The sequence below is a fragment of the Musca domestica genome, unplaced genomic scaffold (assembly GCF_030504385.1).
Source record: "Musca domestica strain aabys unplaced genomic scaffold, Musca_domestica.polishedcontigs.V.1.1 17, whole genome shotgun sequence".
In the NCBI taxonomy this organism is placed as follows: domain Eukaryota; kingdom Metazoa; phylum Arthropoda; class Insecta; order Diptera; family Muscidae; genus Musca; species Musca domestica.
In genome coordinates this window covers 5,010,824-5,038,505 of record NW_026712230.1, presented here as the reverse complement: position 1 = coordinate 5,038,505, position 27,682 = coordinate 5,010,824, and the positions used below count along the sequence as shown (strand labels likewise).

Below are 27,682 nucleotides of genomic sequence, written 5' to 3'. Positions count from 1 at the left end.
TCACATGTAATTAAGATGAGAAAAAACTCTTCTAATCCTCAGAATTAATACCACCCTAAAGCTTATGCTTGCCAATGGCTGGGAGTTGGGCATTATTACTGTATAAATTACAAAGAATTCAATCAATTTAATTAACAAACTTACATGAACATCATTAATGTGCTAATGAAGAGACAAATGGAAAGGAAGGAGTGCGAGGATGGGAAGGATAGTTGTACAACTTACCTATCTGCTATTATGTATTGTCCGATACGATTGACCGCAACACCGGCCAAACAATCGAACTCGCCTTCACCATTGCCGTATTCGCCAAATTGTTTAACGAAAATGCCATTCGAATCAAACACTTGAACGCGATGATTCGACGAATCGGCTACGACAATGCTATTGTCCGGGCCGACGGCTAGGCCGCGCGGCCAGGTGAAAGAACCGGGTTCGCTCCCCCGGCCCCCCAATTGGAACAGCTGTTGACGCTTGCGCAGGTACAATTGCTTAGGGGAAGTACCTGCCACTCCGGCCATACCGTGAGCTGCTGCTGCTACCATAGGGGAGGTAGGGGAGCCTAGCCCGTTTTTTGAAGCATCATCATCGGATGATCCAAGTTCATTGACCTGCCTCAGAGGCAGGCCCAGGCTAAGGCGACGCGATACATCGCTGGCAACGTGGCTACGACTGCTGCCGCTAGCACCGTGCGACGACGATGGTAGGGCCGAAGACGTGCTACTGCTGCCAAGAGTATCCCGGCTACTGGTCGATGGTGTGTCCTTTGAGCTCTTACTGCCGTACTTGTTCTTCAGATAACGTGCCCAGGAACTTAAGGCTTCACCATCCTTGCTATCGGCTGCAGACGACGACGATGCGCCAGCCCCGCTGCGTGATGAAGTGCGATCCAGAATTGGAGAGCTGTCGCGTGATTTCAAAGCGTGTGAAGAACGGCTACGTGATAGATCGGTTCCACCATAGCCGCTATACCTATGAAATGAAAGTGAATAGAAAAGGGTTTTTATTGAAAATTCTCTAGAAATTGTTAAATTATGAAGATAAATATTTTCTCATTAAAATTTGATTGGATTTATTATTACAGTTGTTTTAAAATGAAAAAATTGGATTTTTTCTAATAATTTTGAAACACAATCTAAAAATAATAAATATGTGAAATTATTTTCCTTCTGAAACAAACCCCCTTTGTTGAAAGCATCTATACATCATCAACATATCTAGGAGGGATCCCCTCTAAAGATTTTTAGATTTTTGGATATTTTTGAAACATTTTGCTTGAAAATGCTCACATTTTGTTTATAGGGCTCCACGAAGATGTTTCAAAAGGAATATCGGTGATATCGACGATCTCAAGAGAATCCATATTAATGATTTCAATTTAGAACTGACTAACTTCAAAGAAGGAGTTTCGTCTCTATGGGCAAGCTAAGGTAAGTGTCTAAAGATGAGTTTAAAGGATCCATAATAAAGAGCCTGAAGAAAATTTCTAAAAGCGAACTGAATGGAGTATTCACAGTCGAGTTTAAGTCTCTGTAAACTATGAGCTGATGGGAGTCTCTATATAAGAGCTGATTGGAATTTCTATAGACGAGTTGGTGGGAAATTCTATTGACGAGTTGATGGGAGTCCCTATAGACGAGCTGATGAGAGTCTCTATAGACGATGCGAGTCTCTATAGACGATAGGAGTCTCTATAGACGATGGGAGTCTCTATAGACGATGGGAGTCTCTATAGACGAGCTGAAAGGAGAGTCTCTCTCTCTATAGACGAGCTCAAAACATAAACTCTCTCTCCCTATAGACGATCTGCAGGGAGAGTCTCTATAGACAAGCTGAAGGCACAGTCTTTCTCTATAGACGAGCTGAATGCAGATTCTCTCTCCATCGACGAGCTGAATGGAGAGTATCTCTCTCTCTATAGACGAGTTGAGAGTGTCTATAGACGAGCTGAAGACAGAAACTTTCCCTCCATAGACGATCTGCAGGGAGAGTCTCTATAGACGAGCTGAATGCAGAGTCTCTCTCTCCATAGAAGAGCTGAATGGAGAGTCTCTCTCTCTCTCTCTCTCTCTCTATAGACGAGCTGAAGGTGAAGAGAGAGCTCTTTCTATATACGAAGTGAATCTCGCTGTTTTCTATAGACGAGCTAAAGACATCTAGAATATCTTAAGGCCTTCTCCGTGGAGGAGCTATATAGCAGTCTCCATGTACGAGTTATAGTAACCATCTAAAGACGTGTTGGAAGCAATTACAATAGAAAGTTTGAGTCCACACTGAAGTCATCTAGACCCAATTAAGTTAGTAGCCGAAGAAGTACTACCTTCTTATACACAAAAGAAAGGCCTTATTTTAAGGAAAGCAGAAAATTCCAAGATTTTCTTATACAATGTTTTATATTGGGCAGGTCTATTGGTAATAGAGGACTTGAAAGTCTTCAATGGGCAATTGACGACCTGAAAGATTTTATGGTTTTTAAGGTTTTTCTCTGGACAATTCGAAATAAAAGACCTCAATAATATTCTATGGACAATAGAAGCAATTAAGGTCTTCCAGGGTAATAAAAGAACTCGTGGTAATAGAAGACCCTAAGATTTTCTATTCACAGTAGAGCACCTCAAAGCCATTTTTGGTAATCAGAAGACCTAAAAGTCTTCAATGACAAAAGGAGTCCTCAATGTTTTTCCATGGACAATAAAAGACCCCAAGGTCTTTTTTTTGGATAATAAAAGAGTTCAAGCTAGACAATAGAAGGTATTAAGGTCTTTTACGAGCAATAGAAGGTCTTTATGTCTACTATAGAGAGTAATGGCTTCAAAGTCGTCTACAACTTATATGAAAGCATTCTCTATAGAGAAGCAAAGTCGAACATATTTTGTAAGGAATGTGTTATAGAATGGGTCTAGAGACGAATTTTCCAAAAAAAAACCTTTGAAAGTAATGAAAGCAGAAGGAATTTCTTAAAGAGGGACTTAAGAAATTTTTAAAAGAGGATTAGTCACTGCAAGAGACAGCTTGATTAGAATATTATTAACGATGAGGACAACAATCCTTCCCTGGCTTATGTCAATGGGAGTTATTATTTCCCATCGATCTTCTACTCAATCGATATAATATAGTCCTCTGACATTTTTCCAATAGATTAATATTTAGCTACCTGTAAGAAACTCCAAATTTATTTTAATCTTCTACTCTGTCAAGATTCTTAAAATGACAATATTTTTCAATTCAGTTTTTTTTTTAATGTAGATTTTATAATAAATCCAATCAAATTCGTTATATAAATAAAACTAAAATAACATATACTTCTATTTAAAATTCTAAAAGTAATTTTGAAGTTAATAAATATTGGCCTTAAAAACGAAATGGAAACTTAACAAAGTTCTTAGAATAGAGTATTGGTGGACTTACAAGACGAATACCAAACTAAATTATTATTGTTAAAGAAGAAAAGTGGGGGAGAAATCCAACAAATACGCGAATATACAGGACGTAAACCATGAACTTAGTAAAGAAATGAAATAATTTTAAGTTGAAGTTTTTGTTGGTTTTAGAAAAAATGAGAAAAACAAACCAGAAAACGCATGAGAGATATGAAAGAAACAAAAAATATTCTTATGAAATGATGATATGAAAAAAATCACAAAACAATAATTGAAAAAATATATATGTAGAATTTGTTTTGTTAGAGTTGATAAGGAAAGCGTTTCTGTGTGTGAGCCAAGGTGGTGTAACAAAAAATATTCGAAATAGCCACATTACAACATCAATGATATTTTGAAAAAAAGGAACTAATTGGTAACCAAATTTTATGTTTTCGATGAAATATGTACAGTAAATGACTGAAGTTTGAAACGTCGAATACTTTTTTCCAAGTTGTTTTGTTATTTTGAAATTTTAAAATTTTGAATTTTGTTGCTTTTTGTTTGTATATCATCATTGTTTTATGTTGAAACCGTTATTTTAAAATTTATTAAAAAACTAAATAAATACGAACTATATAAAGAAAGAGAAATACAAAAATTTGAAATAAAATAAGAAAAAATATCAAGTTTTAAAATTGATTAATTCAAATGTGTTAGACTCGCACCTTGAAGCTAAGTAAGCGGATGGTGATGCCGTTGTTGGCGACACAGGCTCATCCAAATCATCATCATCGTTGCCAAACTGATGGGAGGAGCGACTGCGTGCCAAACGGTTGCGACGCTCCTTCATTGCTAAGTAACGCGAACGTCCGGTGCCATAACGTGAATCCGAATCATCGCCGGTGCCATTGGCATCCTCATCGAATGAGGCATTGGGCGTGGATAGGGATGGTTGCGAGACAATGGCGCTGCTCTTGCTTTTGTTTAGAAAGCGGCTTGTGTAGCTGGAAAAGTTATATCAGTTTCGGAATTGTAGGTACAAGGTTGATTTCAAATTCACAAATTAATTTCTTCATTCTGCCTTTGCTTTATGTACAGTCTTTTTTTCCAAAATTGCTTTATTAGATTTTTCAAAATTTTCAATTTTTCTTGTATTCTATGTATTCTATGCATTTGCGTTTTTTGGCTTCTTTTTTGTGTGCAGTTTTTATTCAGAGGCGTTTGCTTTTGGTATGTTTTTAATATTTGGTTTTTAATCAATCAATCCATAAATCAAAGCATTATCAGCAATTGTTCTTTGTCATTGTTGTTGGTATTTTATTTGATTAATTTTGACGTTCAAAGATTTATTGGTATTTTTTTTTTTTTTTTTTGGTTTATTCGATATATGGTCGCTTTTTAGGAACAAAGAATGGCGTTCTTTCGTTCTTCGTTTCGTATTCTTTAGTATTAGATACAATAAGCATTCGAATGCGATTAGTAAAGACGACTATTCGAGGGTGATATGGATTAGGAACACATTGGACATGACTGTTTCAGCAGTGTCTGTGTATCTGTGCATTTGTATCGGTGTATGTGTATCATCTTATAATAATACCAACGAATTATTTTGTCTTAATAAAAATAGATTTATTTGCTTCGAAGTAAATACAAATTTGGACAGAACGAAAGAATAACGTGGACATTGGCCTTTCCAAAACACACACACACACACACACATAAAATTAGTTACTTCTAAGTGGATATAAATATCAAAACACCCCCATTTTTCTTTGTATTACTCCTAAGTGTTCAAATAATGAAAGCATAATAAACCGTTTTATTATCCAAGCTTTTCGAAGAAAAAAGATTGGGCGTTTTTTTGCAAATGCTACTATAATTACGCTGTTAATAAGTAAATTGTTACAAATTAGTTATTATTTATAAATATTAATAAAATGATCAAAGTATTTAGAGAGATAACGTATTAATCAATTGAAAAAGTTAATATCAAGACAGAACCACATTATTTTATGGAATAAAATTTAACACAACCCCATATAATGATACCTCCCGAATTTATGGAGATTTTATGTTGACCAAAAGTAGGTGTGGGACCGAGACAAATCTCGGAAAAGAAACAAATCGTTCCAATTCTGCAAATTACAATACTTAAATGAAAAAAAATTACGAAATCTATTCACTCTTAGTGGTATCCAAATAATTATGAAATAATGAAAATAGAGCTCTCTCTCTCTCTCAAGAGACGAACTGGGGGACAGTCTCTCTTTCTATAGACAAGCCGTAGGGAGAGTCTCTCTATACACATAAATTTGAAATATGAAAGTAGAGCTTTAAATAAAAGAGGGTCTTTCGATAATTTACTTCGCAAAGTAACCTAAACCAGCGGTGCTCAAAACCGTGTTCTAGAACATGAACAGAAAAAAGAGATAATTTAAGAGAAAATTAAAAATCTGTTTTTCTTTATATTTTACGATTCAATTTAATTATTTTTAACATGAATGTTTGCCTAAATAATTTATAAAGCAAATGGATAAAAATATTTGTATAAATAATGACTTAACACTGTTTTGTTCTTGATTTAAATAATCAAAGAGAAATTTGACTGAAAAGAGATATTTCTTTTTGAGTACCCCTGCCTAAACAGAGGAGGTCAGTTCCTTCCTCTTCCATTTAACTTCGAATTACTTTACCTTAGAATTCCTGCATATTAGAAATATAGTGTTTTTAAAGAAAATCAAAAATAAATTTTCAATTTTATGCGAATAATTGTTAATCCATATTCATATCAGATCTTGTGTTAGTAGAATTCTTGGGATGTGTGCAATTAGAAGAGAATCGTATGCTCAATCCGCATTTTATGATAGTTTCGGTTATTCAAAATTGTAATCCTTTTTGGGTGAGGTACCAGAAGGTGTAAGCCGATAAGTTACATATCATGAGTCAATAAAAAGCATTTAGATCTTTGAAATTCGAAGACAATACGACTTTTATTTCACATTTTATAAGAGTTGAAATTATTCAAAATTTTGACCTCTGGCGTGGGGGGTATTTGATGGAGTGAGCCGATATTGTCCATTTTCTCACCTGGTGTAGCACAGATGCTGATAATGGGATTTGCAAATTTGAAAACAAAAATCGGATGATCCTTACTTTTTCTTACCAACGAGAGTAAACCGATATTGTCCATCTCTCTCAATCTAAGTTTGACAATAATATTAAGATGCAAGGCATAGGAAACTATGTATCGATCTTTCTATCTCGACGAGCTGAGTCGATCTAGCCATGTATGTCCTTCCGTCTATCCATGTTAAATATTCACGTAACAGGTCTCAATTATGGCTCGATCCTCACGAAATTGGGGTTAAGGTGAGAAAAGAAGCATATTGTTGGTTGGAAATGATCGCAAAATATTTAAGGAATGAAATGGACTAAAAACAAAAAATGTCCTGATTTTGCAGATCCTCTACAGGCCACAATTTTGGATGGGCAGAACCCTACCAATTTCGATCATCGATTTATAAAGCAAAATATATACAATCTCATATATCAAAGGAGATGTTAGTTAGACCGCTTATAACTCAAGAATTTAAATTGTAGATTTTTTATTATTTTTTTTTTTTTTTTTTTTTTTCACTTTACAACACTACTTGTTGGGCGTATAATATTCAGTTCGCAATTATCGTCCGATCTACTCAAAATTTTGTATGGGTGGTTGGTTTACTATAAGAATAGAAACCTATAGTTTTGGACGATTTTCGCTTAATATATAGGGTTTAATATGGACCAAAAACCTAAAAATTATCTAGATTTTGAAGTCGCCCAACAGTTCCCACTAAGGACCAATAAACATGGAATTGTTTACGAGGTTAGAGTTCAGGACAACGCTGAAATCTGGAAATCTGGTTGAAGATATTTGGGAGCTATATCTAAATCTGATCGGATTATTACCAATTTCAATAGGGTTCGATCTTGGACCAAACAAATATTGTTTGGAAAATTTCGGATAATAAATGCGACCTGGATTTTATTCACATGCATAAATCGACTCAGAAGTTGATTCTATCTCGCCTGTTACAAACAAATGCACAAAGACATAATACCTTTACCACATAGTGTCGCTAAAATCATCAAAAAACTGAATACCGGGAGTTATCGTTATATGGGGGCTATACGAAGACGTGGACCTGCATACACAATTTTTGGTGTTAAGCTGTAATACTAATTTCGAACTTTGATAAAATTTGATACAATCTTAGTCTATATTTTCTAAAAAAAAAACATAAAAATACCATATATTGGAAGTTACCGTATACGAAAACGTGGGCCGACATGGTCCATTTTTCTGCCTACTGACAAATACACACGTATGAAAAATTTTATTCTACGATATCAATTCGTTCGAAAGATAGCGTGATTACAACAGACAGACATCTACGCTAAATCGACTTAGCATTTTACGATGATCGAGATCATATTTACTTTGTTGGGTCTGATATGAGTGTTTAGAGGTGTAACAAACGGAATGACAAATTTGATATACCGTCCATAGTATTATAGAGGGTCATATCCTCTAAAATAGACGTGGAAAATCTATTATGTGTAAATTAGCCCTTAAAATATTCATGCTTTTATTAATGTATTTTCTTTAATGCAGGCACTTATTCATATTTTTTTCAAAATTTAAGAGACAAAATCATTCTACAAACAAAATGCAATTTCATGCACTAACAATTCCATTTAAAAATACAGAAAATGAAAGACAAACATCGCCGGACAGACGGGCAGTCAACACTAAGCAGCAAAGTTAAAATAAACATTTTCCGATTACTATCATTCAATATATTGTGGCCGCAAGATCTGGAGATTTCTTTGGCTAATGTTTATATTGTCGTTTATATTTGTTCTTATTTATTTTATAGCCAGGGAGCAAAGTGCACATCCCCTCTTTGCCGTTGCTGTTGTTGTTATTGTTTGTTTATTGGCCATAACAAATGTAAATATTTTCTTTTTATTATCTTTCTCTATTATCTATCTCATATTTTAAATTCGTTATTAAATATCATGAAAAAGACGACGATGTAATCTACATTTATCTTTATCCTGCGTTAGGGAAACTAAAGTTAAGCTGCTGGATGCCGCAACAACAATGCTGGCACACAAACACACAGACACGCGCACGCACACACACACACACACAATTAACCTATGAATAAAGAACCTATTATTTTGGAACAAAGTCAACAAGTTTGAGCCTTAGTAGCCAAGTTGTTTTTTGTGTGTGCGCCGTATTTAAAGAGATTAAAAATTAAGCCTCTTACTAAGTAGCGAAACTTAACTTTTCTTCTTTGCTGCCAACGCAGACTTTAAGTGGATGGGTAGGTGGAAAATTGCTGTTAAGTGACTGCTATGATAAATATTGTATTTGAGACAGGCATATTCTTCGAGGTAAAAAAATAGTTTCCTCACCTCTTTGGCAATTTGTGTGTACAACATAAACTGGAAACTTGTAAAGGCTTTTGCGTTGTCTTTGACTAATTTTATTAAAAGTTGTATTCTATCGTCTCCTTTCGTTCTATTCCTACGCCTTGTGGCAAATTAACATTGAAGAAAATTGTTATTTGTTTATGAAATTGAATTGAATTAAGAGTAAAATTTCCCTCACAATTAAAAGTGAGAAGAATAAATGTTAAACTTCTCTTGCCGTCATTGCCTCTGCAAGCCAAGCATCATAGTATTGCCCAGCATCTTTGCAATCCAATGTGATAAATACGAACATGACTTTTCTCAGTTCGTTTTATGTGAGTCATTCTAGAAATATTAGTTTTCCACCATTATAAACTAACAAAAAACTTATTATAAATCGGATTCACATTGCATTACTTTAGTCCCACAAAATAAGTAGCAATTAGGCAAATACACAGAGGTACCTCTATCCAAGGAGTAATACAAATGCCGGTGCAAACTCGACCGTGGTTTTTAGAGACGGTTGGAGAGGGTGGAGAAGGCCTAAAATTCAGGACTTTTGGGCAGATATTAGACATTTAGTACACAATTAACCGGAAATCGGTTAAGGATATATATCCAAATCTGCAGCGATCTTGATACAATTTGGCAGAGGTATTTCTGGGCTGTATTTGATATCTGGCACCAAATTTCATTGTTGTCGAGTGGATATTACGAATGTAGGGGACTTAAACACCATATCGGATGAAATATATATAGGAGCTATGGCTATATCTGAACCGATTTTTCAAATTTAATGTACTTGGTTTTAGACTGAATTTGGTTGGATGTGCCAAAATACAGGTCTTTTGGACTGATATTGACCATTTGGTGCACAAATAACCCGAAATCGGTTGAAAATATATATGGAAGCTACATCCAGAGGTATTTCTGGGCTGTATTTGATATCTGATACCAAACATCATCCTTGTGGGTGAATATTACGAATGTTGGGGCCTTAAACACCAAATTGAATGAAACATCGAATTCGATGTACTTGGTCTAGACTGAATTCGGTTGGATATGCCAAAATTCCGTTCATTTGGACTTATTTTGGCCATTTGGTGCACAATTAACCGGAAATAGGTTGAAGATATTTGGGAGCTATATCTAAATCTGATCGGATTATTACCAATTTTAATAGGGTTCGACCTTGGACCAAACAAATATTCTTTGGAAAATGGACGGGCTCACATGCATAAATCGACTCAGAAGTTGATTCTATCTCGCTTCCTTCTCCCTGTTACAAACAAATGCACAAAGACATAATACCTTTACCACTATGTGGTATAGGACATAAACAGTGGGAAGTGACAAAAACCTCAAAGTATTTAAAACAGTACCGCCTGTTTTTTCGGCAGGGATAAGAATCCCCAAAATGACATTCGATCAGTCATTTTAGGTTAACATCCCATAATTGACAAACTGGGGGTTCTAATTTTAAAGCTATCTTAAACCACCTTCAAAAGGCATTTCTAATTGTCTTGATTTTGACCAAAAATCACTGCAGCTTGATGTCAATTTACATCTAAATCGAATATTTCGATCGCAACGAAAAAAGTGAGTGTTGCCCAACTAGTGTGAAATTGCTTTTATAAATCTCACTATTGCACCAAATATAAGAGTTTTAAGTGACAGGATAAAAAACGAAAACAGTTTCTTCCACACACGCACACCCCAGCAGTGCCAGAAAAATTCACTGTGACGACAGAGCCGACAATCACTACAACAACAACATTGGCAACATCACCAAAATAAAAAGTATCCGTATCTGTTTGTTTGCCAAAAAAAATACAAAATTGAGTTAAGAGTATTATTTGAAGGAGAGCACACACACACACACCCTCACACACAGAGAGACGCATAGCGTACACGCACACAATTCCCATCCCTCGCCACTCAGAGATATCAAGAAAATGTTGATGAACACACCCAGGGACAATTTCACTTAGTCAACAACTGCTGTGACACTGAAATTCGCCTTCTTCCGTAGTCGACTTTGTAGCCATTGTTTATGCTGTAGGACCTTCAATGTTGATGATTGTTTGGCATTGCTATGGCGGACATAATATCCCTAACGTAACCAGTAATGACAATTTGCTGAAAAATGGGAAATTTCGAAAACAAAACAATTTTGAAATTTAGTCAATATTTTCACTTTCACGGGCAGGAAAAATCAACTTTTGTGGTGCCTTGGACCCCATGAATCTCGGCAAAACGTACAAGGAAATTAAACAACGAGACAAACAAGATTCTCTGTTAAAGCAGTAAATACTAATCTATAGAATCGTGAATGGTATGAAGGTATTATGATTAAATAAATCTCCTCTTGTAGGTCCATGGTGCATTTTAATGGAAACTGGATTAACTTATACAGTTCTTATAGTTAGATTTTATATGATCACGTACATATATATGTACAAAAACATCAACCGTTGTAGGGGCGTCCTACAAAAACAAAACAGTAATAAGTATAAAATCTGTAAGTTCCGCCGGGCCGAACTTTGAATACCCTCCACCATTTGAAACGACTTTGCCATTTTTCAAAAAAAATAAAATACGCAAAAAATTCTCTTAAAATTTTAAAAATACGGAATGTAGCCGTTATGTTAGGGTCTATAGAGTCTTTATATTCAAATGCGACACTTGAAAATAAATCGGAGAATAATGCTGCTAAAATCATCAAAATACCGAATATCGGGAAATACCGTTATATGGGGGCTAAAAGAAGACGTGGACCTGCACATACAATTTTCTGGCATAGGCTGTAGTATCCATTACGAACTTCAAATACCAATTTTTAAACAATTCCATAGACGGTCAGACTGATAGACGGACGGTCATCGCTAAATCGACATAGAATATTATGCTGATCAAGAATATGTATATACTTTGTGGAGTCTAAAATGTATATTTCGAGGTGTTACAAACGGAATGACAAACTTAATATATCCTCCATACTATGGTGGATGGTATAAAAATAAATGTACCCGATTTCGTTTTTTACTCACAGGAGAACTGCTGCTCAAATTTGAGTGGAGAGAGAAACTAGCTCGAACATTTCGAGCTCGGTGGGCCACATCTTCGTACTAAGACCAACCATTTTTACAGAAAGTAAAAATGAGAGGAAAGTATTTATTTTAGAATCCACTTTTTTCATGTTTTTTTTTTTATATGCATTTCGAAAGTTTACATCGGATGGAAACCAAAATAGGGCACGAATGTTCCACCAATTTTTAATTTTGAAAATAGTCGAGTTAAGATTCCTTGAAAACCGGACACTTAGTGCCATTGGCAACATTAGTAGCAAAAATCTGAGAAAATTTGTGTGAAACAAAATAAAACTCAGTCGAGTGATTAAAGGTAATTTTCTTCAGTTAATAAAAAATAAGTGGGTTTTTCCATTTTGGGCTTCTTCCTGCGAATGCAAGTAGAAAATGGAATATGGCCTCCACCTGTCATCAGGTTAGTGTATGAAAAATATGCAACTAGGCCACTAGGCCGTCCTATAAATTAAAAACCACCCTCTTTATTCAATGTCTTCTAGATCTAGACCAATGTTTTATGTGGATCTCCGTTTTCACAGGACCTTCTAGTCAGCACCTAGCACATTGCATTCCGCTACCTCTTTGTTTTCATGGATAACAAGGTTTAACCGGGAAGAAATGTATTTCCCATAAGTGAAGAATAAAATTTTTTCGTTAAAAAAAACCCTCTTTAAATTAATATTCTGGCTGATTTGACAACACTTTTGTCAAAGCAAAATTAAATATCATAAAAAAGCAAACAAACAATACCTGTCACGACCGCAATGTAAGGTGATAGGTTTCCCTCGAAAACAAAATTTTCTTTGATTTTAATTCGAAAAGCAGCTTTAGCGTGGCATTAGCGCTTGTTTTTCGCACTGGCCTTTTGGTTAATTCATTTATTGCTTGGCGGCTACTACCTTCATACCAACCAGAATGGCCTGTTGTCGTGGTCGTCGTCCGTTGGCCCTGTTTTCTCGCATTGTTTACGCAGTGTTTCGTTGTTTGGCTTATTTTGGGATTTTATTCTGGCGTTTTGTTGGCGGTGTTTGTTTGTTCAGTTACGTCGTGACTCATGCGATGTGTGATGGCAATGAACAAACGACTGGGTGACTATCTAAACAAAACGTTGATTCTGATACCATTGTCAGTTTCCCAACCGTCATGGAAACTAAGAACGGTGTCTGGCTATTGTTATCATCTGTACACAAATGAGAACTTGATGCGTTTAACGTTCTGTTAGTTTAGCTTTTTTGGAAAAATGAAACGTATTTCGTCACAATAGTTACGTGGGTGTCGAAGGAAGTAAAGTCTTTGAACAGTGGATATTTTTGTTTTAATTCAAAATGTAATCATTATTACAAAAAATATTGATTCGATAGAACTATCGGTTTCAACTACATGTATAGTTTCTTGTACTATTCGTGGTTAGTGTTTCCCTGACAAGTTAAACTTTTAGGAAGACGAAACAAACGATTGGACCAACATACCAAATTTACATTACATCTAATGTTATAACAAATATTTAAAAGCGCGACATTTGAAGAGAACTGGGGATGGTGTAATATGAATGTTATTTGTATTTTCATACTAGATATAATTCATTCTAATTGGGGACTGCGAAATTTGAAGACAATCGGAAACTGATTTTACATTTTATAAAAGTCTTTACCATTTGGGATAGGTACGATAAGCAGGGGACCACATTTTTTCATAGATCCTGGCCTAAATCTGATATAAATATTACTACCAACTTCCAAATATGGTATATATTGGGTATCTAATTCAGTTTCTCTGAGAATGTACAGGTGTAAAATCTGCAACCAACTTCAGACTGCTGTCATTTCTAAGCCACTCGTCCGACAGCTGTTGAAATTATTCCAGTGACAACTCCTTATATTGCTTACAGAGAATTTTCCAGAAAAAAATGTTATTTGTGATGGAATTCAAGCGTGATAGTGCGATTTCTTAATACTTGGCTTGAAAACCACAAGTGGCTATCGCCAGAGCACTCCAGCATTTGAATGTGAATAAATCTTTTGCGCAGCCCTACGTCAAGGAAGTGGTCAAAAGAAAACAGCAATATCAGCAGAAATGGTTCTAAAAGTAAAGAATCGACTAGATCGAAACCCGCGTTGCAGTGGCCGAAAAATGGCTCGCGAGCTGAACATATCGCAATATTACATTCGGCAAATAATGAAAAATAAGCTCGGGGTGCTAAAGATTTGCTTCGCTTGGCCGAAAGTGGTGAACTGCCAAATTTGGTTTTCTCCGATGGAAAACATTTGTTGTCCAAAGTGCTGATCACCTTAAGCAAAAGTTCGACGGGAATGGGCCAAAATACCGCCGAGCAACATTCAGGCAGCGTGTGTCGGTTTCATTGGCTGTTTGAAGGGCATCATTCGTGGCAAAGGTGACCAATTCGAACAAATCTAAAATGTGATGCTATTTCCGATATTCTTTGCTTTCATTCAATAAAATTAAAAAAAATAAAACAAGTTAAAAAGCAGTAAGTTCGGCTGGACCGAACTTTGAATATCCACCACCAATTGAAACGAATGAGAAAATTTTCAAAAAATAAGATCCATTAAAAATTCTGTTAAAATATTAAAAATTCCGAATATAAGCGTTATATCGTGGTATGTACGACGTGGACCTACATAGGCATTGTTTGTTATAAGTCATTACCATATTCAAATGCGAAACTTGAAATAAACGGTGAATAATGAAGCTAATATCATAAAAATACTGTATATAGGAGATACCGTTATATGAGGGCTATGCGAAGACGTGGACCTGCACAGACAATCTCCTGTCATAGGCTGTAGCATCCATTACGAACATCAAATACCAAATTTTAAACCATTTCGGCAAATAATATCGATAAATTCATCAAAATACCGAATATCGGAAGGTACCGTTATATGGGGGCTATACGAAGACGTGGAACTGCACAGACAATCTCCTGTCATAGACTGTAGAACCCATTTCGCAGTTGAAATACCAAATTTAAAACAATTCCGATGAATAATCTACTTCATTTCATTCGGAAGCTAGAGTGATTTCCACAGACGGACAGACGGATAGATGGACGGACATCGCTAAATCGACATAGAATTTCATGCTATTATTTACTCTCCATCTTATGGTGGGTGATATAAGACAGGAACATCCCACCTCATGATTACATTTTCCACCACTACAGAATGAAATTGCTTATAAATTCCTAGAAACTTTTTGCAGGACCTACCATTTATTGCTTCCTTACCCTAAAATTTACCTTAGACCTATTTTCTAGGAATTTCACTTTTATGTTTCAACAGATCTTTATCTGCTGGTTGTTCATTCAAATTTAATTTTCCATTCTGTGTTTTTTTCTCTTGCCTTAACAGCTAGCTTTTCCGCAGAGATAAAAACCAGAATGAGCACAATTCAATTTATTTGAAGAAGAAAAAGGAGGAAAATAGAAACCAAACCGCTGAATTGGATTATATTACAACACATTTTGAACTTTAAGAAAAGCTGCGAGAGAGTTTCAATCATATTTGCATTCGCGGAAAAAGTTCCTCAAACAAACTTTAATGACATTTAATGTCGTTGACAGTCACTTGACTTCAGATCTCTGGCAAAGGTAGCTGCTTGTCGTGCAGTTTTACTTTCCGCTCCTAGTTTTTGTTTGTTATTTCCCGAAAATATTCCGGTAACATTTGTCAAAAGTAATTTCACATTTGCCGTTGATGTTTCGGTTATTGTTGTTGTTTTTGTTTTCTTCTTTTTTTTCATCCTTCATTTACAACAAGTCATGTAATTAGTTAATTTTTGTTCCTCTTCTGTTAATTTCAAGTTTGCAAATTGCTTTTAAATGTCTTGTATTTGGAAGAAGAAACCAAAAACGTGATGGGACACAGTAAACCCTGGAAGAGTGAAGACGGGATGGAATGCCGTGGTTAGGCACGAATGCCTTAACTCTTTGCAAGTTATAATTACTTTCCTTTTTGTGTGTACGTTTGTATTGTCAAGGACATTTCCTTTGCTATTGTTAAATATTGATATTGAATTCATGAAACCCCTTCAAGTATGGTTACAGTGGAACATAGTTGGCGAGTAACTTGACAACAGCTATCACGTACATGACGACTTGCCCATTACCCAATCACACTACACTCAACAGCGTTAATAATACATAGCCCATCGCAGCAATATCCAACAACAACAATATTGCAGACGAATAAACCAATTACAGTAGGATAAGCTCATACAATTCTATCACTATCAATAGTAGCTTGATCATGCATCACACAGAATCATCGCAACTACGTATGGCGAAAAATTCTCGTTGACTTTGCTATATTGGCAGCATATAAAGTTTTCTTTTTTTAATGATAGAAAACCATAGCAACAGCTGGAGCCTTGCCATGGATCCTCAATCTAATAGAACCATTAGATTTTTGGTTTGAGTTGGCACTCATTGACTTGAGTGACCAGGGTGAGATGAAAAAACTGCAACCAATTTCAGACTGCTGTCATTTCTAAGCCACTTGTCCGACAGCTATTTCCAGTGATAGCTCTTTATATTGTTTACAAGCGTACAACACATTTTGATGAGAATTTTCCAGAAAAAAAGTTATTCGTGATGGAATTTAAGCGTGATGGTGTGATTTCTTGTGATTTCTTTGTATTAAAAAAACAGCAACATCAGCAGAAATGGTTTGAAAAGTAAAGAAGCGACTTGATCGAAACCAGCGTCGCAGTGGCTGAAAATGATTCTTGAGCTCAACATATCGCAAAATTCCATTCGGATAATATTGAAAAATGAACTCGGTGTAAAGCCATTGAGATTCCAAAAAGGGCAAAAACTTACACCGCAACAGAAAGAAAATAGACTCAAAAGAGCTAAAGAGTTGCTTCGCTTGGCTGAAAGTGGTGAACTGCTCCGATGAGCAGTTTGTAAACAAACAAAATGATCGTGTTTACTTGCCAAAAAGGTCAGGTAAAAATGTGCACCTTCGGTTGGCCACCAGAACTCAAGCGCCGGCCATGGTGATGGTGTCGGCCGCCATAACAGCCGATGGTCGCTCTCTGCTCGTATGAATCGACCGTGGTATCAGAAATATTCTGAGGGGTGTATTAAAGCCTTGGGCACGCAAACATTTTGGCCGCAGACCTTGGACATTCCAACAGGACTCAGCACGCGCAACCCAAGAATGATTACAAAATGTTATTCCTCGCTTCATTTCCAGCGCACGATGGCCACCAAAAGCTCCGGATAACAATCCGTTGGACTATTGTGTCTGGAGTAGTTTGGAAAGCTAGGTTGGCACTAAAAAATACCAAGGTGTCGGTCACCTCAAGCAAGCGTTTCGCCGTGAATGGACTAAAATACCGCAGAGCAACATTTGGGTAGAGTGTGACGGTTTCATTAGCCGTTTGAAGGCCATAATTCGTACCAAAGCTAAAATTTGATGCTATTCCGACATTTTTTGCTTTCATTCAATAAAATTAAAAAATATGTAAAAATTATGGCGTTTGACAATGTTGCGGTTTTTTATCACACCCTGTATGTCCAAAAGTTTTTATGAAAAATACATACAAAATTTATGTACTAAAAGTGAAATCAAATCAAATCCGAGCCTAAATCTCATGTTGTACTTTATTTATTTATTTTTTTTTTTTTTTTTTTTTTGGGAAAAGTATCAAAGTAAGAATTACCCTAGATCAAATTTCATTCTGAGTATCTGAACAAGAGAAATTGTTATACTTATAATATTATATTATACTTATAAATGCCATCAATTTTGCCAACATCAACATGGGTTCCATAGAAGAACTATAGAAAGACTCTCGAGACCACCCTGGTAAACATTACCACTCCACTGCGTTTTCCACTAATAAACAAACGTTGTTTTCATAAAAACAACAATAAAGAGATTAAGCCTGGCCATTTTGCAACAACAAAATTTCTATTTTTATTGAAGACCCTGATGGATATCTTCCACTAAAAGTAAAAGTCTGGGTCTTATTGGTCTAATATCAAAATTTCAAATTAACACTGTTCAGTTCATTGTTGTTTTACTGTCCAAAATTCTGGCACGTCAACATAAATCAATTTTGCGTCCTTCCTTTTGATGTCATTATTTAATTTATTGGACGAAATAAATCTTTGTGACTTTTGTTGTATCAAACAAAAAAAATCTGAAAGTATTAAATGGTCCCTGGGTTTCCATTATATGTATGGTATTCTCAACAGTGTTTCATTACGGCGTTCGTCTTAAAATAGCTCTCTCTTGTTGTTGCCCCAAAAGAGAAAAAATGCTGTTACATGACACCTGACAATGAACTTGTTCTTACAACATTCTTCAAAAGGCAAGGCGGCGAACTTCTTCCGCGAAATAACGTTTATTATAGAAAATGTGTATGGAGTGGAGTGGAAAAAGCTAATTAGTCAAAACAAAAAACAGAGGAAAATTATTTCGGTTAAATTACACCCGTGCCTTATTAAGGAGCGAATATAGGGTTAGCAAATTGGTGGATATACAGAAAAGAAAAATAAGGTATTGCCATTGGTAACAATTTGATTAAAGGTCTTATAAAGTTCCTTTAATCATACAATGCAGGAGAAGCTTATTGAAGCGGATGGGCAATTTATTTCATCCGATAGTTAGCTGTTAATATCCGGACTAAAAATATTAATATATATACCTGACATAAATGCGTAAATCAATAGTATAGAAAGTTACTATCCACAACATTTTGTCTAAACCTTTGAAGGCTGTCGTTTGGTATTGTTGGTAGCAGACGGGCCTGCTTTAATTGATGCATTGGAAGATAACATTAAAGCATTTATTCGTGATGATAATTTGTCAAACTTTGACTAAGCGGATGAACAATTTAAGGTGCAGTCAGTATTTGAATAACTTAATCTGCAAACTTTATTCAAATTTCGTATTTAAAGTTAACAATAGGTATTACATCTTATGACAAAAAATGGCTTATGCAGGTCTCCGTATAACCCCCATATAACAACAGCTCTTGATATTCTTTATTTTGCTGATTTTAGTGACATTATTAACCGGAATTGTTTGAAATTTCATAGTTGAAGTTCGTAATGGGTACTACACCATATAACAAAAAATTACTTATAAATTAACACATCTTCGTATAGACCCATATAAGAGGTTTCATTTTTTTCTACGGATTTCTTATTTTTATTTTTTGTATTTTATCAAGTTCCATCAAAATGACGGAGGATATTAAAAGTTTGACCCCACCGAACCGACCGTGTCGACCAATTTTTACACCCTAAACCACATAGTGGTTAGGGTATTATATCTCCACTCCACAAGAATTATAGTTGGTACTAGATATAAAATACAGCCCAGCAATAGTTTTTTTTTTTTTTAATTTTGTCAAGATCGGTTCAGATTTGGATATAGGTCCCATATATACATCTTTTTCCGATTTCAAGTTAATTGTGCCCAAAATGGCTACTATCAACCCAAAAGAAGTGAATTGTGGCACTTTCGATCGAATTCAGCCTAGAAGCAAAATACTTTTAATTTGGTGAAAATCGGTTCAGATATAGCTCTAGCTCCCATATATACGTTTCATCCGATTTGCTGATAAAATCTCTCACATTCTTAATAAGCAATCTACAACAATGATATTTGGTACCAGATACTTCATAGAGCTCAGAAATAACTGTTTAACTTTTTTTCGAGATCGGTACAGAGCTTCCATAAATATTTTCATCCGATTTCACGGTTATTGTTCGCGACATATGAAATATTAGCTCAAATTTGTTGGATTATTTACATCGAACCGAATTTTTTTATTTGCTGAGACTCGGCTCCGATATATATTTTTATATCCTCCACCTTGGAAAGGAGGGATATTAACTTTGTCATTCCGTTTGAAGACCCCATAAAGTATATATATTCATAATCAGCATAAAATTCTAAGTAGATTTAACTATGTCCGTCTGTCTGTCCGTCTGTCTGTCCGTCTGTCTGTCCGTCTGTCTGTCTGTTGAAATCACGATACAGTCCACATTATTTGACGTAGAGCGCCAAAATTTAGCACAGCAATTTGTATAGCGGTACCTCCCGATATTCGGTATTTTGATGGTTTATGCCACCTTTTTTCACTGATTTGTCTAAAAATTGGTATTTGTGGGTCATAATGGGTCCTAGTTCGTGTGGCGAAACATTGTATGTATGGGTCCACGTTTTGGTATAGTCCCCATGTAACGGTACCTCCCAATATTCGGTATTTTGGTGATTTTTGACACATTTTTTCAAGAATTACTCTGAAAGAATTACTCCCAGTTCGTACGGCAAATCATTGAAATTATAGGTCCACGTTTTGGTATAGGCCCCATATAACGGTACCTCCCGATATTCGGTAATTTGATGATTTTTGCCACATTTTTTCACGGATTTGTCTGAAAAGTGGTATTTCTTGGTCATAATGGGTTCTAGCTCCTTTGGCGAAACATTGCATGTGTAGGTCCACGATTTGGTATAGCCCCCATATAACGGCACCTCCCGATATTCGACATTTTAATGGTATTTTCCACATTTCTTCTAATGTTTCCTTTACCCTAAGGTGGAGGGTATTAAAAGTTTGGCCCGGCCGAACTTAATGTTTTTTTACTTGTTTAATATAATCATTCTCAAAGTGATATCGTGAACTCTATAGAAATGATATTTGGTATGAGAGGTGAAAACCGATTCAGAATTTTATACATTTCCCATACATTAGTTACCTCTGAAAGCAAATTATAACGGCTCAGAAGCCAAGATAATCATTCAAACAAGGTTCATATTTAGTATGATCTACTTCAGATAAATTCCCAATATAATTTATATGTTAAGAGAGCTCTTCAAAGTATGCATAGTGTTGTAGGGTGTTTTCATTTAATTTCGTTTCATTTCTGGTAAGTACTAGGTATGCCCCGATTTCAAGAAATTTTTAAATTTTTGCTACATTTTTCATTTATTTTCAAAAAATATTGGCATTTTGAGCTCTTATTATGAAGAAAATCTACAGGCAAAGAAATATCATGTTGTCCCAAGTTAAATCTAGGACAAATATCCTCACCTGACCTATCATAAGTCCTTAATCAACTTACAAAACAAGGATTTATAACAAAATTAAATTTTAACAAATTTTTAGAACAAAACGCAAATAAATATCCTCCTCCAAAAAGTGCGTCCTTCGTAATGAATGAAATTAATAATTCAAGCCTTAACAAACAAAAATCCCTGCAAAATATTAACAATTCAAATGCATAATTAAATAATTTTATTAATAATTCACTAAAAACTTATATCAAAATAATTGCTTAAAAGTATGCTTTTCCATTTTTATTTTATGTGCCTTCCAGCCCACATTTTTTCGTTGTTTTTGTTAAATTTCCCCAAAAAATATTTATGATGCTATTAGCGGCGGTGGTGATGCCAAGGTAGGGTTCTGTTTGCCATTAATAAAATTAATGATTCAAATAAAGCATTAAAATTAGTCTAATTACAAAATCAGTCAATTGGAAAAGGCTAAAATAAAAGCAAAAAAAGAAAAGAAGAAGTTTGGAGGTAGCAAAATCATCTTCGCCTTCACTGACGTCAATTGTAAAACAACAACAACATAAAGAAACATTTCAAAAAATATACACCTGCTGTCGCCGTGTGTTTTTGTTTGAGACATGTTTGGGTTAAGGTGAAGAAATTCATTCGCAAGAAAATGGAAAACCAAAAAAAAACACTAAATTGAAAATCAAGCAATTCAATCAAATGGCAAATTTTTTCAGATAACAAATCTTCTTAATTGTGAAAAGGGAGAAAAATACGATACATTTACACTTTATAATAGGGCCGGAGGGGGAGGTTTTGGGGTGGAAAAACACAAAGAAAGCAAATACAGCATTACAATTGTTTTAAATTTTAAATAAAAATTAAACATTTCAACATTTAAGATAGTGATTAAATTTAATAAATAAATACAGAAAAATAGTATATTATTACTAATTACAATTTTTTATTTTATAATTTTTCTGGTTGAAACAGACAAAATAGGGTAATTTCAAGAAGAAAAACGAGGGGCTAAATTCTTGCAATAACTTTCGAACAAATTTCAATCGAAATAAATTTGGATTAGAGAAAAATGTTGATAGAAACAAATGTGGCTCATACATTCGTTATTATGTCGTTGCGACCGAATCATTTAAACAAATTAAAATAAAATGTAAAATTATACTCAAAATTATTTCGATCGAAATTTTTTCAATATCGAATGCGGAATTTTCGCTCTATTCTTCAAAATCAAAATTGTTCTGGAATTGTTCAAGAAGAGAACGTATCAAGACTAGTATTAATATAATATTCTCAAATTTTGATAAGATATTGCTCCAATTTTGATAAGATAAGATACTAAGAAAACTTATGGCAAAAATGTATTTTTTTGCTTGAAATTTTGAATATTTCTAAAATTCCACTCTTTCGTTTACCACCGTAAATGTCATACATACATACATATTTACACAACGAAATTTATTAAATAAAACATACTCTCATTTCTATGCAATTTATAATAACTCTTTCATTTTATTAATTTATGAGTAAATACAAAAAATATTTATAAATTATGATAAACATAATCACGTATAAACTAACAATAACAAAACAAACAGTTAGTTGTAATAATTACATGTAACAAAGATGGGCAACAATCTCACATACCATAATGGCTGTTGTTTTGAATAATAAATATAGCAAATATAGGGGGACCTATATATACAATTTTTGTCATAAGCCATTACGTGTTTCATAAGCGAAACTTGAAACAATACCGGTGAATAATGACACTAAAATCATCAAAATACCGACTATATGGGGGTACCAGTATATGGGACATATATGAATACGTGGACATGCATAGACAATTTTCGGTCACATTACAAACTCTAATACGAAATTTGAAGCAATTCCAGTGTGGATGAAATCTTCGAAAGGTCATACGAAGACGTGTAAGCAGTTATTTGTCATAGGGCGTAGTACCCATTAGGAACTTCAAGTTCCAAATTTCAACCATTTCTGGTGAAAAGCGTGACACAAATCATCAATATGTCGAATATTTGGAGGTAAAGTAATATGGGATTATACCAAACTTAGACCCATATTGACAGTTCTGTGCAATGATATTTCTTAAATAATGTGATACTTTGACTACGACGTGGAGGATTGACGTGTGGTGGAGGATATAATAATTATAACAACCCATAAAAAGTTTTTTCTGGGGAAAATCTCTTTTTTATCACACATCCGAAATATGTTTACAAATAATAATTAAAAAAAAAAGCGACAATTTATTTATTCGGGACGAATTTTTTATATTTCCCCTTGACAAATTGTAGCAAACCAGTTTAAAAATTGGCGCTATCCGATATACAGGGTGAGATGAAAAAACTGCAACTATTTCAGACTGCTGTCATTTCTAAGCCTCTCGTCCGACATCTGTTAAAATTACTCAAGTGACAGCTCATTATATTGTTTACAAGCGTACAAAAGCATTTTGGTGTGAATATTTTAGAAAACAAGTTATTCGTGACGGAATTCAAGCGTGATAGTGTGATTTCTTTATATTTGGCTAGAAAACCACAAGTGGCTATCGTTAGAGCACTCCAGCATTTAAATGTGAATTAATCGTTTGTGTCTCGTACCATCGCTCGTCACCGTGATACTGGTAGCGTAGCCCGACGTCAAGGAAGTGGACGGAAGAAAACATCACCATCAGCAGAAATGGTTCGAAAAGTAAAGAAGCAACTTGATCGAAACCCTCGTCGCAGTGGCCGAAAAATGGCTCGTGAGCTAAACATATTGCAATATTCCATTCGGCAAATATTGAAAAATTAGCTCGGGGTAAAGCCATTGAAATTCCAAAAAGTGCAAGAACTTACACCTCAATAAAAAGAAAGTAGACTCAAAAGTACTAAAGAGTTGCTTCGCTTGGCCGAAGGTGGTGAAGAGCCGAATTTTGTTTTTTCCGATGAGAAAACATTCGCTGTCCAGCAAAATGATCGTGTTTACTTGCCAAAGAGGTCTGCTGAAAATGTGCACCTTCGGTTGGCTACCAGAACTCAAGCGCCGGCCATAATGATGGTGTGGGCAGCCATAACAGCCGATGGTCGCTCTCTGCTTGTATTAATCGACCGTGGCATCAGAATAAATGTCGAAAATCGCGAAAATATTCTGGAGGGTGTATTAAAGCCTTGGGTACGCAAACATTTTGGCTGCAGACCTTGGGCATTTAATAGCACTCAGCACGCGCCAACCAAGAGTGGTTACAAAATGTGGTTCCTCGCTTCATTTCCAGCGCACAATAGCCACCAAAATCTCCGGATACCAATCCGTTGGACTATTGTGTCTGGAGTATTTTAGAAAGCAAGGTTGGCACTAAAAATACTAAAGTGTCGATCACCTCAAACAAGCGCTTCGCCGGGAATGGGCCAAAATACCGTTTGAAGGCCATAATTCATGCCAAAATTTACCAATTCGAACAAATCTATGCTTATTCTAAAATTTGACGCTATTTCCAAAAGTTTTTGCTTTCTTTCAATAAAATTTAAAAAAAAATGTAACTTTGTTGCATTTTTTATCTCACCCTGTATATGGGAGCAATATTCAAATCTTAACCGATCTCGATTTGGCAAAAGTATATCTGAGATTTATTTCATATATTTCTCCGATTATCGTTGCTACGAATTGCATATTACGGCTGTGTATTGTAAATTTAACAAATCGGATGAAGAATATATATGGCTATATCTAAACTGATATATAGCTATATCTAAACTGATTTTCATCAAATTTGGTATAGGTTTTTCCAGGCTCAATTTGATAATTCATGCCAAATTTCATCAAATTTAGACTAATATTGCACATTTGGTGCACAATAAATGGCAAATCGGGCGAAGATTTCAATGGGAGCCATACATTTTATGGGAGCTAAATTTCGACCGATTATCTCCAATTTCAATATGGGTCATCCTTGAACCAAACAAATGTTTTGTGCAAAATGTCTTCATCGGAAAATAAATGCGACCTATGCTTTATTTACAAAAATACATGTACAGACGGGCGGTCGGACATGCATTAATGGACCCTGAATGTGATTCTATGCAGATCATCAAAAGGAACTATGGGTCTAATTCGCTTCCTTCTATATGTTGCAAACAAATTCACAAAGGCATAATACACTGACCACAATGTGGAGTAGGGTATAAAAATAATTCTTCACCGCAAACTCGTGTACCTTTACCATCCCTATTACCTTTAGCATTTTCTCTCACCGAGATCAGACATATTTCCCCAAATTTGTCCATTTGAAAATAGAAATTATTTTTTGGCGAGTAAAGTTAATTTTTTTTTCTCCAAATGGAATGATATCCACTTTATCCGCAAAAATATTCAAAATAGGTCTTCATCTGAGGCATATATGAAAACATGGACCGAAACATGCTTTCATACCTTTGCCTTTGTAAATCTAGAAATTAAAAAATTTGTTAGAAAAGTTAATGGATCCATCCACTTATCATCCCTTTCAAAAGCTGGGGCCAATTTCTTACATTCTATATTGAAAATTAATTTTCGTTTGCCTATTGAAAAACTGGGATTTTTCTCTAACATTCGATATTTAATAGTTTCTGTCAATATTTGCAATGGAAATAAGCGAAATTTAAATATTAGGTTATCAATTTCATTTAACCATTATGGTAATGTGAGTTGCCTCAAACCTTTTTTTAACATGTCCTTATTTTAATACAGTATTTATTTTTGCTTCAAAATAACATACAACGAAATTAAATCACAATCATAACAAAGGTATTATCTACGTGTAAATGGATGATGATGGGTCTACACATCACGCAATACATCCACAAGCCGCCTTCGGTATCGGGGCCGGTAATGTCGATTTATATATGGAATACTAAAGCTATAGGGCAGACTATGGATAAAAATTGGGAATATAGAAAAAAACACACACAAAAAATAAAGAAATTCATTAAAACTTTGAAACACGATTTATGTTTTTTTTTTACAAATGCTATTCGTTGGACTGACTGGATGTTGGCAGTTGTATTGGCTTTAGTTGTGGCAGTTGATGATGGTGGTGGTTGTGGTTTATTTCTTGCGGTTTGAATTAGATAAAAACACTGCGATATTTTGTAGATATCGATTGTGGAATTGCTGTGAGTAGTGGCCAATTGAAGCGATACATTTTATGGAAAACATTTTACCAAAAAAACACATTTACACGGATGACAAACGACTCTGGTGGGCACCAGACAGACGTCTCTGATTTTGTTATGACTAATTTAATAGTTCTACTCTTTTCGATTTCTTCTTATCATTTCAATTATTTTATTTCCAATTCACAAAAATTTACTTCTTAATGAACTCATATAGATATTAAGGTGATGGGTGTTCGATAGGTTAGGGTAACATTTCCTTATTTCCTTATGGTAGTTAAAAAAATTATTATTATTATTTTTTTTTTTTTTGTTCAATTATTTGCTGCATTTGCTTTGTGCAGTTTGTCAGGACAATCTTTTTACGATTACTTGATTTCCAATATTTCTTTGCTGTTGTTGTTCTATGAAAATGTTACAAACTTGAAGAGAATGCGCACAATAACACGAACAAACAACACAAGAGCCAAAATGCTAAATCCTACATTGCGCAGGAATGATAGGCTATAAAAAGAGGACATAAAAAAGTCATGTTAACGCCGGAGTTATATTAACAAACTAATGAATATAGGAGTTATACAGACTTTCAGGTAGGTGGGTAGTATATGCCAAATGCTAGGGGGTGGGGAATGAATACTGGGAAACACACAAGCATATGAATGAGGTATGAATTTGGAAACTGAAATTGTTTGTAACAGAGAGACCAAAAGGAAATACAATTTTAAAGTACAAAAACATAAAGTACACCATGGCAAAATATGTATAATGCTTGAGATTCTACTTGAAGTATATAATTACTTATTAGATAGTATAAAATCTAGAGAAAATGTAAATATTGATTAGGAGTTATACATTTTGTCAAATATGTTTATCATACTTTTGATGCTCCATTTAGTATTATTAACAATAATGCTTATAAGTTATTTTTATAATCGGGTCAGGTCCAGTCTACAACGGCCAAGTAACTCAGTGATTGAGATTTTAAGAATTTCAGCAGATAGATAACTTTATTTTACTGTGGTGTCACAATCATATGGGGCTATATAAAAACACGGACCTGGACTCTATAGCCAAATATGTGCCAGAGGAGGCGGTACCTATTACGAATTCCAAATAACATCTTTGTTATACGACGTAGATCCCATTTTGAACTCCAAATAGTGATTTTGAAAAAAATCTGGGAAAAAGTGTGACACGCGCCATGAAAATACCGTATATGTAGGGGTACAGTTATATAAGGGGCTATAAAAAACGTGGACCTATATAGACAGTAAAGTTAAATGGGGGTTATGCCGAATTGTGGATCTATGTAACCAATTTTCAATATCAAAAGTCCCGCAGACATAATATTTTATCAATCTACTTCGTTTCGCTCGGAAGCAAGAATGCTTTCCACTGACGGACATACAGACAGAGGGACGAAAATCGCTATTTCGATATAGACATTTATGCTAATCAAGAATACACAGGGAAAAATGAAAAAACTGCAACCAACTTCAGACTGCTGTCATTTAAGCCACTCGTCCGACAGCTGTTAAAATTATTGC

At 34.9% G+C, this 27,682-nt stretch overlaps 1 protein-coding gene across 5 annotated transcripts in view; it reads right to left on the bottom strand.

The window, feature by feature from the left end:
• LOC131800348 (RING finger protein nhl-1-like) overlaps positions 1-27,682 on the bottom strand; it is a 163,285-nt gene that overhangs the window by 5,741 nt on the left and 129,862 nt on the right. For 3 of the 5 annotated variants that reach the window (XM_059120403.1, XM_059120405.1, XM_059120404.1), the window contains 2 exons: positions 4,088-4,366; positions 226-972 (listed from right to left, as the gene is read on the bottom strand). In XM_059120403.1, coding sequence (XP_058976386.1) covers positions 226-972; positions 4,088-4,366 — 1,026 coding nt within the window. Of the gene's footprint in view, positions 1-225; positions 973-4,087; positions 4,367-25,757; positions 25,892-27,682 lie in introns of those variants that run through there. The other 2 variants (XM_059120406.1, XM_059120407.1) reach the window with 2 other exon arrangements.